General features: G+C 46.5%; 1 protein-coding gene across 3 annotated transcripts in view; it reads right to left on the reverse strand.

Annotated features, from left to right (window-relative positions):
* Nucleotides 1–477: 477 nt before the first annotated feature.
* Nucleotides 478–13358, reverse strand: part of ASTN1 (astrotactin 1) — a 211587-nt gene continuing 198706 nt past the window's right edge. For all 3 annotated transcript variants that reach the window (XM_083507036.1, XM_083507037.1, XM_083507035.1), the window contains 7 exons: nt 12486–12754; nt 10963–11096; nt 9583–9734; nt 6910–7045; nt 6643–6743; nt 5614–5797; nt 478–1127 (listed from right to left, as the gene is read on the reverse strand). In XM_083507036.1, coding sequence (XP_083363162.1) covers nt 893–1127; nt 5614–5797; nt 6643–6743; nt 6910–7045; nt 9583–9734; nt 10963–11096; nt 12486–12754 — 1211 coding nt within the window. In that variant the 3' untranslated portion in view covers nt 478–892. The remainder of the gene's footprint in view (nt 1128–5613; nt 5798–6642; nt 6744–6909; nt 7046–9582; nt 9735–10962; nt 11097–12485; nt 12755–13358) is intronic.

Here is a 13358-nt window from a genome sequence, read left to right on the forward strand (position 1 = left end):
ACTTTTTAATTATTTCTTTGTTTGACCCCTCAGAATTACTCCTCCTCATAGAAATAAATGTTAAATTAACAAGTTACCTTTTTGTGTGTGTATGTTCTTCACTCCCCTTCAAAACAGTGACCAGCGTACATGCCCCCTTTCAATGCAGTGACCAGCGTACATGCCCCTTACAATGTAGCGGGCAGGCGGGAAGGATCCTGATGAATCCCAACGAAGTACATTCAAGTCACAGGCCATAAAGGCAGCCATGGGGGCCGCAGATAGAGAAACTCTAGCTACATGCTAGAAAAAGTTCTCTACAGCGGCATGGATAAGACATGGCAGAGGAGCTGAAACCATAAGAAGGCACAAACCTTTCTCTGTAAAAGTTAGGCTATTAATCCATCTCATTCCAAGCATTTTATACCTTCCTTTGAACCTGTCTCCATTTTTTCTTCCTCCGTTTTTCAGTCCCAAAAAGCGATTCCCCTATTTCCTTGGCCTTGGCTGTTCGGTTGAAATTATACTGGGTGTGGGAAGAGAGCAGGCTGCCACTTTTGTACCCCAGTGTGAAGGAGGATTTCTCTCCCCAAAACACCCCCCTTTGTCTCCCCACACCACTCCGAGGAACCTCTTGGCAAACTTAGCAGAGCAATCCCCACCCCCACCCAAAATACCAAACACCACCCACTGGGTCCCACACAGCTTGAAAATGTCAGAAGTTTGTTGACTATGTCAAGCCAGGCTAACCAATGCAGCGAGTGAGTTCTCCTCTCCTTGGCTAAACATTGTCCTAGAGATCTATCTGATGCCCTGAAGATCCATGTACAAAACCCACCCATCCTGCACCTCCAAACTCCCTGTCTTCCTCCCGACTCTGAGGAAGTCCTTTGTCTTCTTTCCTTGATTCCTCTCAGTTGTCTCTGTCCCCGTAGTCATTGTAGAGGACACTCAACATCTGCTCCTCGCAGGTTTTCTTGAGGTCCCGACTCAGCTCCATCCAGCTGAATCCGTATGGCTTGATCTCACTGTAACGGCAGGCAAGGAATTTGAGCGACATGCGCTGGAGACCAATCTTGGGCTCCTGCAAGAGGCCATGGCACCAGGTGCTGAGGTCCCCAAGCTGGGAGAGAATGAGACCGGCTTTTCTGGAGAGGACAGAAAGCGACAAGGGAAGGGAAGTAGAAATGGGCCTAAGCAGGAACACAGGAAGCAATCTTATACGGAATCAATCCACCTTCTACACCAGCGGTGGGGGACTTTTTCAGATGCTTATCAAGATTAGCCTTAGCGGCCAAGTTGGACAAGTGGGCATGGTCAAACAACTGTTGATCACCTGGTGTCATTAGGTCACATGATTGACAATTGGGTTGTACTGCTCACTTGTCAAAATGCTTTGTGGGTTTCCCAAGCTTCTGCTGCCAAGGAGGGGAGCCAGAATGAAGCCTGCATTTTAACATTCAGATTTCTTTCTCTTGCGTCTCACAGGGAGGTGGTGGTGGGGACACAGGAGGAACCGAGAACTGACCCCTGAACCATGCTGGTAGTGCAAAGCCCACCTCAGTCCCCCTTTCAACACATGACATTGGAGGTTGAAATGGGGAATGTGGGAAAAGGCTTTGTGATTCTTCCTGCACTTTGAGTGCCCCTATTGCCCGTAAACCGCTGGGTGGTTGGGAACTGGCCTTGCTGCAGTAACCAACCAACTGGGAGCCACTTTCAGCTTCCAGTTGTTCAATCTGAAAGGCCACTTCACACCCAACGCCATGTATGATGTCAGGGGAGGGACGGAGGGTGTGGCTTGCTCAAAATGGCAGCCACTCTCCAGGGTTTAAGGCAGTTTCTCCTCCAGTCCCATCTGGAAACGCCAGGGCTTGCATCTGAGTCTTCTGCATGTGAAGCTTTACCAGTGAGCTATGGCTCTTCCCCAGAGAGATGGCAGAATAGAAATTGTGGTGAGAAAGATGAGACATCAACCACGCTGGAACTTAGATCGCAGCCGGGTGTGTGTGGGGACCACCTTTACCTAGATTTCTCATGAAAGCCTTCACACGAGGAGATTTTATTTGCATTACCCTCCTTGGGCAGCTTGTCCTAAAGCCCAAGAAGTGAGGCCTTTGCATCAAGTCATTAATTTAGCATCCTCTGTTTGTTGGATCGTAACATTTGTTTGTATTTGGGATACATGTTCAGGGTACAGTTCTCTGTTTCAAGTTTAAAACACGGCAAAACCCTCCTGCTGACTTTCTTATAGAACATATGTTCCTATGCAGTGCTTTTTTTCTTAAGGAAATGTTTAGGGGTATTCTCATTTTGACTCAAGAAAATCACCATTTTATAGTTCAATTCGGGGGGAAATAAATACAGTAAATGGACCAAAGTACAAAGATTCACAAAATGTTTAGGGGTATGCATACCCCTGTGTCCCCCCTTCCCAGAAAAAAGCACTGTTGCTATGGCTCAAGACAGATGTTCTGGGGAAAATACATTTCATGCTACATTGTGACAATGGCATTGTATGGGGTTGGATTGGGGGGAGATGGCAACTAATATTATTCAGCATCTTCCCCAAAGACGTTTGAGACCCCATTTCCAAAGTCTGATGTGTTGCTGGCTCAGTTGAACCATGCCTGAACTTTTAAATGGGGGGGGGGGGAGACGGAGAAATTAAGAAGCCCTTGAACCACCCCCTAATTAAAGCTGTGCTTCTGTCCCCCTCCTGGAGGTCAGTGAAAGGTGCAATGGAGTCAGCAGGAACCTTTGCTCAGTCCCAGTTCACATGTGTGCCACACTGACTTCTAAAAGAGGCCATGGAGGTCAGCATGCAGGTGAACCGAATTTAACTGCTACTATGATTGCTGTATGAGTTACTGAGAGAAAGTGCATGAAACAATTTGAACTGCTTGAAATATTTTGAATTTAATAATATGGTGGCAGGGTTGGAATGGGACCCCCCCCCCCCAGATGTTGTTCGACTACAGCACCCATCACCTCTGACCATTGGCCCTGCTGGCTGGAGCTGATGGGAGCACAACATCTACAGAGGATTAGAACTTCATCAGCTGAGCTCTCCAGGATATCAGAACCAGTGTGGCATAGTGGTCTGATTGCATCACTTGGGCCAGCAAAGCTCGTTGGCTGGGCTTTGGCAAGCAACTGTCTTTTAGTTTAATGTACCAGGCAGGGTTGTTGCAAGAGCAAAATGGCAGGAGGCTTCATGGATACCACCCTGAGCTCCTGAGAGGAAGACTGGGGACACAAGATGTAAGTGGGTTCAGGCTGGTCTGTACTCTCCAAGATTCCTCTTTGACAGACTGCCACTAACCTCTCACTGTCATATAAGCCAGATGTTTGGCTTAAGTGTCAGCATGGCACAGCCTGCAGCCTTTCAGCTTCCAGATGTCAGAGTTACCAACAACCCAGCTTTTTCTTGGGTGCTTGTTCTTTGTCATGGCAACTACTGTTGCTAGGAAATTACTTGAAAGCCAAGTGGTTGCTGAAGAAGTGCTCAAGGATGGCAAAGCATAAGAAGCCATGAAGAGTCCTCCCCCTCAGAGACTTTCTAGGGCCAAACCACGTGAGATGATGGGGAACAGTGATCGCTTTACATTTTGGCAAAAAAAGAAAAGGTCTCTAATCTGGATTGAGTCTACAGTGGAGCTCACCCCACCCCACCCAACAACATTTTCTCAGTGAAACCCATCCTCTGAAGCTGCAACACACAGATTTTCCCTAATGGAGTAAACAGCATGTTAGAAAGGGGTTTTCATTAGGAAAACAGTATTTGTGGAGTGAGGAGAGGGGCCAAACATGTATCATGATGTGCCAAGGGACTTGAACCCAGTGAGACTATGGTTGCTTTTGGCAAAAAACCAGACTTGAAACAACAACTAGTGAACTCCAGCTACAGATCTCTGTCTTCTTATTGAGTTTGACTCCAAGAGAGTTAAAGGGGGATTTCGGCTTCACTTCCTGCAATGTACACCCCCCCATTTCTTTGATTCCACTATTGCTCAGAATCATGCAGGTTGTGTAGATTTTTGAAGCAATACAAACACTTGCCAAATGTGTTTGACCAAGGGCAAAAACAGGATGAGGATAAATACTACAAGGAGCTGTGGTGCCTCTTCCAAAGTGGTTCCAGGGTGAAAAAGCCCTATTACTTTGTCCCCTCCAGCCCTCAAAGCAGGAGGGACACTGTTGGTATGCAAGATAACAAGTGCATTGAGGACAAAATGTTGAAACAGAGCAGCCGGTCTCTTAGTTAAGGTGGAATCTGCAAGTCGCTTGCCCTGTCAGTCACAAGTGCATTTAATCTGTCTGCAGGCAGCTGATCCAAGCAGCAAGTTGGATCCCTAAGTTTTATCATCATCCTTAGAGACTGATGAAATGATCTCCATCAAATGCTGTTGGGTGATAATAACTTGACACCACCTGACTCCTCTAATTTCAGTGTTCGTTTGTTTTTAAACAAGAGGGAATTAACTCTTGCATCTCTCTTGAATCTTTTTTTAAACATCCCTTACTAGTAAGTAAGAATAAGTAAGAATAAAGCTCATCCATAACCAGGAAAATAGTAAGGTAGACACCCCCACCCCACTTGCTATAGGGTAATCTGCTCTGAGGCCTTTTGAAAGGGTGTGCAAATTAATCATTTTTTTTGTCAGCCCTCTGGCATCTAATATGTGTTACTACCCTGAACTAAAGGACAGAACAATGCCATACATGTGTGCCCCTTTTATATCAGTTTAATTGTTATAGATCCCCTCAAAGAATCCTGTGGATCCCCGTTTGGTGACGATATGGGCAACTATGTTGGAATTCTTATTTCCTCACAAAGCCATAGTTCCCAACACTCCTTGGGGAAAGGTAAAAAGGTAAAGGGACCCCTGACCATTAAGTCCAGTCGCAGACGACTCTGGGGTTGCGGTGCTCATCTCGCTTTACTGGCTGAGGGAGCCGACGTTTGTCCACAGACAGTTTTTCTGGGCCATGTGGCCAGCATGAATAAGCCACTTCTGGCGAACCAGAGCAGCACACGGAAATGCTGTTTACCTTCCCGCCGGAGTGGTACCTATTTATCTACTTGCACTTCATGTGCTTTCGGACTGCTATGGGGAAAGATAATTACAGTGGTGCCCCGCAAGACGAATGCCTCGCAAGACGGAAAACTCGCTAGACGAAAGAGTTTTCCGTTTTGGAGGTGCTTCGCAAAACGAATTTCCTATGGGCTTGCTTCGCAAGACGACAATGTCTTGCGAGTTCCTGCTGGTTTTTTTCCCTTCCCCCCCTTTTTCTAAGCCGCTAAGCCGCTTATCAGCTGATCCGATCAGCAGATAAGCCGCTAAAAGCCGCTAAAAGCCGCTAATAGCGCTAATCCGCTAATCCGTCAATGGGCTTGCTTTGCAAGACGAAAAAACCGCTAGACGAAGAGAATCACGGAACGGATTCTTTTTGTCTTGCGAGGCATCACTGTACTCTTAAACCAGGTAAGCTATGCTGTGGCATAGACACACTCCCAGTATCTTTTCCATTTTACATGTTGCTGCTTAAAGAGGTCAAGGCTAGTGATGATAACTTTGGCAGATACTGTATTCTGAAACAACCGGCATGGCACAGAAGGTCTCATCTTACCGGGGGCCCAGTTCATCCTCGCATCGCCAGGTGAACTCCCCAAAGCTCTCGTAGTGCTGGTTGTAGTGGTACAGGACCCGGTGAAGGCTTGGTGAGCCCAAGTCCAGCAGGGTGTTGTAGGCTGTTTGCTGCTCCTTCCCGCTAGTGTAGCCATTGAAGAGGTTGTAGATCTTGTCTGCTATTTCTGGTTTTAAACAAAAGTGGAAGGTGAAATGTTGATCGACATAGTGAAGGGTAGTTTGGAGTTTAAATAGCGCCTCTTGGAAAAAAAGCGTTTCCCCATCACAGCTGCCCTCCTCAACACAGCATTTTTGGGAAGGGCGAAGGGAGATTGCTGGGGAAACCTCCACCCTTGGCAAGCAGGGCAAGGGAAGATAATAATAATAATAATAATAATAATAATAATTTATTTATACCCCGCCCATCTGGCTGAGTTTCCCCAGCCACTCTGGGCGGCTCCCAATCAGTGTTAAAAACAATACAGTGTTACATATTAAAAACTTCCCTGAATAGGGCTGCCTTAAGATGTCTTCTGAATGTCAGGTAATTATTTATCTCTTTGACATCTGATGGGAGGGCGTTCCACAGGGCGGGCGCCACTACCGAGAAGGCCCTCTGTCTGGTTCCCTGTAGCCTCACTTCTCGCAATGAGGGAACCGCCAGAAGGCCCTCGGCGCTGGATCTCAGTGTCCGGGCTGAACGATGGGGGTGGAGATGCTCCTTCAGGTATACAGGAGCGTTTTGTGTTTCAATGCAACAGTGAAGATGGAACAAGGATTTCAAATATGAGCTCCCGCAAGCTCTTTACCAACAACCTAGCTTTGCAACTTGCAACACAGATGTACATGCCAGATAGTATATTGTGCATTTTCAAAGCATCATTTTTCAACCCCAAACCCTAAAATTTATAGTTGCAGGAATAGGTTTTGCACACACACACAAAATGATTAAAAATAAAATAAAATCCTCAAGCAGTGTACGCAGAAGCTTCTTTTGCCAACGGGCAGGTCTCTGCAGCAGCACTGTTACCTTGGGCCTTCACATCGTCCACCACCGGGCAAGGAGTCTTCACAGTCACGTCGCTTGACCTTGAACGTCTCCCTGTGTTATCCACACCCCAGAGAGTGAACCTGATGACGGAACAGAAAATATCACCAGATACATGCAGCATATATGTTTGGACTGCATGAGCAATTGTGCCCTGCACTGCCATCTTAATTCAAAAGATGTCTATTCCCCTTTGCTGCTTGCCACATGTGGGCTCGAGACAAGTCAGCAGCAGGTATTGCTACTCACATGTAGGTGGTGTCAGGTTCCAGGCAGCGGATGATCAAAGAGATGGTGGCGGACAGCTTGTCAGGCACCTGCGCTGGCATGGCGCAGGGCGACTTGGCCCCAGAGATGATGTCATCCACAAAACTCAGCACCGTCTCTAGGGAAACAGGCAACCCAGCCATTATCTGATAATGCAGATGGACAAGGAGCAAGGAAGACAGAGGAGCATAGGAAATGTCTGCATGTTTTTAATAAATCATGTTATTTTTATGTTTTTAATAAATTGTACAGTGGTACCTCAGGTTACATATGCTTCAGGTTACATACGCTTCAGGTTACAGACTTCGCTAACCCAGAAATAGTGCTTCAGGTTAAGAACGTTGCTTCAGGATGGGAACAGAAATTGTGATCCGGCGGCGCAGCAGCAGCAGCAGGAGGCCCCATTAGCTAAAGTGATGCTTCAGGTTAAGAACAGTTTCAGGTTAAGTACGGACCTCCGGAACGAATTAAGTACTTAACAGGTACCACTGTATTATATGTGAGTGTGTATTAATGCTTAATTGCTTTTTAATTATTGGGCTTTTTCTAGGTGTTTAGCTGTTCTCATTTTTATCTGTAAGACACCTTCAGTTCCTGTCAGAGGAAAAGGGTGGTATAAAAATAAGTATATAGATAGTAATAGTCATAACGTTAATAATAATAAATTGAAGCTGGAGAGGAGTTTGGCAGCCAAAGCCATTTTACTCTGCTTCTGATTGACAATTAATTCTTAAGGTATTTGCACCCCACCTTCCTGACCCTTCAGGGTGGCTGCAACCCCCAAACAGAAGCAATTGCTTAAGCAAGCAAAGCAATAAGAATCAAACCCATCCAGCAGCAACGAGCAGAAATAAACGTGGAAAAGTAACAGAAGAGTTGGCAGCAACATTCATGGTTCATTTATGCAAGAGTGTGCCAAACAAGCGCTGATTTTTTTTACTGGCTCTGTAAGGCAGGGAGAGAAGAGGTCAGAAAAATTTCACAGGGCAGCAGATTTCACATCCTGGGTGCTACCACCAAGAAGCTCCTATCCATCACACCTTAAAGGGCAGAGAGCCCAAACCTCCTGTGGTGATTGAAGAATGTAGACAGGCTCCAATGGGAGGAGGCTGCCCTTTAGATAACCCAGTCCCAAATTGCTTGAGGCTTTAAATGACACAACCAGTACTGTGAACTGAGCAAACAAACAAATCGTGAGCCTTGACATTTCACCAAATATTCCACGAGAGGATGAACTTCCATTCATTTCAAATCCGATGGCAACGTACGGAAGTGCTGGACATTCCCCTCCTGCATTTGCCCTGAGAAATCTGGAACTTTTTATCCAATGTTTGTTTCCTTTGAGATTCTTCAGGTGCTCTACATGAGAACGAACCTCAAACTCAAACCCTGAATTTTGCTTTAAACCGGATTTTGATGGCAACTCTAAAAGTGAGTCCTGTATAATTGTTTGCACAAAAAGACAATGTAGGAAATATCCAAATGAGTGTGATCATGATGTAGAGCACAGAATAGGGTGACTAATATGGGGGGCATCCATTTCCCTTCATAAAATGTCCTGACTCTTTGCAAATGATTGTGGCATCATCCCCAGGCGTTTTGGGGCTACATTTTTAAGTCAGACACAGGCTGATACTGAGGCACAATGAAACCAAAGCTTGCCATTTAAACATAAAGGGGAAGGAATCTTTTTAAAGTCCTCAGAAATTATTGCAAGCCCTCCTGTTTATTCCCATCTACCCACTCTGGACCTCTTTGTGGGGACCAAGCTCTGCTGAATGTGGAGGGAGCCTTCTGGCTCATTCCTAGCGCAAACGGTTGAGAAACGATGGAGGTTCTTATGATCATGATGGTTTTTAAAAATGGATTTTGGATTTGGGTTGGAACCTGGATGACTTTAAAACAGGGTTGGATAAATTAGTGGGTGATATTAGCAGTCAATGGCTGCTAGCCAAGATGTCTATGTTCACCCTCTACTGCCAGATCCAGTATGATTCTGAAAACCAGTCGCTGGACAACCCAACTGGGAGAGTATTATTGTGTTCGGGTCCCCCTCTCTGGCTGGACACTGTGAAAGCTGCACCTGAAAGTGCCTTGGGCCTCATCCAGCAGAGCTCTTCTTATGCTCTTATGGAGGGAGCTCTTTTTTGTCGTCTAAACTGGAACAAACTATTTTGGCAACACTGTGATTTAGTATTAGTCCTTCTTTAAACCACAGAGCCTCTTGGGTTTGCGACGGGGTGAGCTCCTGTTTTCAGTTCAAGATCCTGCCAACCTAGCAGTTCAAAAGCACGTCAAAGTGCAAGTAGACAAACAGGTACCGCTCCGGCGGGAAGGTAAATGGTGTTTGCGTGCACTGCTCTGGTTTCGCCAGAAGCGGCTTAGTCATACTGGCCACATGACCCAGAAAAACTGCGGACAAACGCCGGCTCCCTCGGCCTATAGAGAGAGAGGAGCACGCAACCCCAGAGTCGTTCACGGCTGGACCTAACGGTCAGGAGTACCTTTACCTTTAAGAATACGGTGTTATATTGCATCAATATTTAATTCTTATGCACACTACCCTGGAATCCATGTTTTGGATGAAAGACACTGTTTAGAAATTTTCAAAAACAATTGTGTAAATGCATTTATAAAAGAATAAACTGCACTCACCAGTTTCCACTTTGGAATGGTCCAAGCGGTCAGTCACCTTCTCCTGGCGGATGAGGTAATCAACGATCTGTACTCCAATTGGGGGTTCCGAATGCTCCCACTCCAGAACTACCAGGGAGCTACTAGGTTCATGAACAGTGGACAACCTCAGCCTGCAGAGGGGAGAGCAAAAACAGAGGTCAGGCTATGGCTAACCCTTGGCAAGCGTCTCCTGGCGATGTCAATGGGAATGCCAACTCAAATTCAGCAAAATTCTGACAACAGAGTACCCCCCCTTCTGCCTTCATTTCACTATACTGCATTCAACAGAGCATCTGATGGTGCTTAAGCAATGATGCTCAATTAATAATGTGTTCTGCTTATTCAAGTACCTTCAAGCCCCCACAAGGGTAGGGGGGTAACATTAATGAGATGAACAGGGCACACTTTGCCATGCCCTGTCTTTGGTGCACAACGCAAAGGGGGTGGGCAGGGGAGGGCCCAACTAGAGATCTTTCAGACACACACCTTGCACAGAACCCAAAATGGGGACAATTAGATGGACACTCTAAACCCAGCAGGCAGATTCAGATTCCATTCCATTACGACACCTCAGCTCAACCTACCTTCTCACGGTGCGGGCATAATGGGACAGTGACCACTGCCCTGCACTCCTCGGGAGAAGGTCAAAATGAAATATAGAAACGAGCAGCATCAAACTCGTTACGCTGAGTAAGCTATGAAACCTTGAACTCCCAACAGTTGTTGTTGCTGCTGTTTTTTTTTACCCTGGTGGACAGTAAAAGCTTGCCTTTGCACCTGCAGCCTCCTTTGCAGGCTTACTACAATATTGATTTAATATTTACTTTTTGCATCCTGCCTTTTTCCTGCCATGAAAATTCATGACATAAACAGAGTATCCTAAAAACAGCAATAAAACATACACGCAAAATACTCTTAAGACCCAATAAAAGACAGACACCAGTAAAATGCACTTTCCTTTGGAAGCAATGGAGCAGAAAGGCAGTGCCTTCCTGCACTTTTTGATATACACTTTTTGATGTACACCCTGCTCGCACCTGGGCTCCTAACAGCATTATGGGGACTGTCAGGAGCTGCAGGCATGGAGATCAGTCCATGGGTGCCTTCTCTCCCACACCAGATTCAAAAAGGAACAGTCTGATCAAATCCACCACCACCACCATGATTCTGTGAAAGAGACTCAAGAGAGGTAACTCTGTTTGGAAAGGCGAGATCCTCAGTTTTCAGCCATTATTTCTCTCTTTATTTCTGGTGCTGGAAGAATATTTGCTACAACAAACAGTATCACATGAGGTCATGTTTCCCAAAAGACATTTAGCAAAATCTCAATTCTGCAAACTGATGGTGGGGGACACCTACATAGGGCGTGGGAGGGGAGCACAGGCTGGAAGCCCATCAGCACCGAAGGCACTTGAGTCACACCGACACCAGTCCTCGATGACGTCCCCACTGCCTGAGCACCATAGGGAACTCATGGTGGCCTCTTGCAACAGCTGAGAGAGAAATGAAAGGAGAACAGGAATGAGGAATAGCACAGGAGGAACATCAAGGAAATCCCCGCCATGAGCTGAATTTTCATCCTACCCAAGGGCTGCAAAGCAGGGGGCCCCTTCTGACAAATTTTGTTGAGAGGCCTGCAAATCGTTTGCTCATTTCACACTAAGCCATGGTTTGGTTTAGGACTAGGTCACTGAGTATAACAGGCAACAAACCTGCACACGTGTAGCGATCAAAACAGAAGTTGAGAATTCAATAATAGAAGACCAGCAAGCCATTAACATATCAGTCCTCTTCTGCAAACAGAAAGTAATTCAGATGGGGAGAATTTAATAAGCACTGCTATGCTGACTGCAGTTATTCTGCTTCAAGTCTGTTTCTAGCCATCACTGTTTGAGAAGATTGGAAATGTCACCATGTTTTCTCCCACTCCCTCTGCCCCCTTCAGATAAAGCGTGTTCTCATTCATAGAGAGCACGTGTTGTGGTGGGGTCTGGCAGGCCACCCCTCTGTTGATGGGCGGGTTAGTTTGGATGACCATCCGCAGTGATTGGGCAGTTGGGTTGCTGGGCAAAATTTGATGTTGCCATTTAGGGGGTTGGACCAAAGGTTATAAAATGAAGTCACGTACCACTGACTGGGCTCTTTTGCTGCGGATCACCCGCCCACCCTTCCTAATTTAGGGCTCTTGGTTGACCTTGCTATGCCTGTCATGGGGTCGCCTGCTTTGGGGGCAGGGGCCTGGTAGGAATTTTGTCCAACTGGCTGATTGGCTGGTGCCATTTGGTTTTTGCTTACTGCGTAGCAAATCGTCACAACTTATAAGGTTGCGGTTAGGCATTGGTTTAAAAACTGGTTGGTGGAGGGGTAAGGATTGGCAGTGCCTGCCCCTCCAATGCTGCTGCTGCAAGGGAATTCCATTAAAGGAGTCTAGGAGCTTGCCATCCTTTCGTCCGTACCCCTGAAGGGGGCTTAGGGCCATGTAAGCCCCCGGGAACATGCGGGGGGGGGTGTGAGGGTCTGGTGCCCGGCTCCATGCTCTGCCTAATATTGTTTTCTCTTACTGGCTTTCATTGGAATCCGGAAGTCAGTTCTGTCCCTGGGCGTGGGGACAGATAGTCATAACCAATGCCTAAGCAACCACTCACATTTATATATTTTAATAAAGTTGTGGCCAAAAATATGCCAAAAACCTTAAGCAAAAATTATGTGTGGTGTGAATTATTTATAGGTGGTTTGGAGTACCTCGACACACAATCTTGTTTATATGAAAATTTGAATACTTAAGACCGAGTGAGAGAGTGGCCTGTCCCCCTTTAGAATGCTCACTTATTTGCAACCACTGATACTACATTTAGTCCTGCCTCCCATATAAAGCCACTGACCTTCTGAGTTTGATTGTTGGTGACCAGCTCATAAATGGGTGCTGCTTTTGTGACCTCCAAGAGGACAGGCTCAGGTACAGTGTCTGTGCCAGAGGATACATGACACAGAGGACAGGATGATGGACAGCGGCCTCTGCTCTGGCATTCCATGCGCACGCCGGCTGCCATGCGCTTGGTTCCTGACTCTGACAAGCTGGCTATGTACTCTGGAAACGTAAGGACCCTGGGATCTCGCTCACGCTCCTCAGACTCATCTGATGGGGAGTTACCTGTAAGAAATGTGATTGGATAGAATCAGGAAAAGGTGAGTTGTGACCTGGTCAAGTTTCATGGTGCCCTGGACTAGAGAGATAAAACATCTGCACCCACAGGGGTGTGCAATCATTTGCAAGAACCCTGTGCAGATTTCAAGCTTATATCATTGTTTTTAAGTGTTCCCCTGTATGACTTGCCTTCCAGAACATAGATCTCTTTGGAATAATTTCCAACTTCTTAATGTTCTTCTTTAAAACTGGCATTCAAAATCATACATAGATCAGCAAACAGGAGCACTTGAGTGAGAGTCCTGAAAATCTGTTCCAGGCCTCACAGGCCGTTTCCCACCAGGCCTGGCCCTGGGCAGGGCCCTGACTGACTCCAGCTACAAAAAGCCAAGGCTGCTGAAAAGGCGAGAGACCATTTTGGCTGTCTCTTAGTGACCCGGAAACTGCAATTAATCCAGAATGCGGCAGCTAGACTGGTGACTGGGAGTGGCCGCCGGGACCACATAACACCGGTCTTGAAAGACCTGCATTGGCTCCCAGTACGTTTCCGAGCACAGTTCAAAGTGTTGGTGCTGACCTTTAAAGCCCTAAACGGCCTCGGTCCTGTATA

The sequence above is a fragment of the Podarcis liolepis genome (assembly GCF_965112155.1).
Source record: "Podarcis liolepis genome assembly, chromosome: 6".
In the NCBI taxonomy this organism is placed as follows: Eukaryota; Metazoa; Chordata; class Lepidosauria; order Squamata; family Lacertidae; genus Podarcis; species Podarcis liolepis.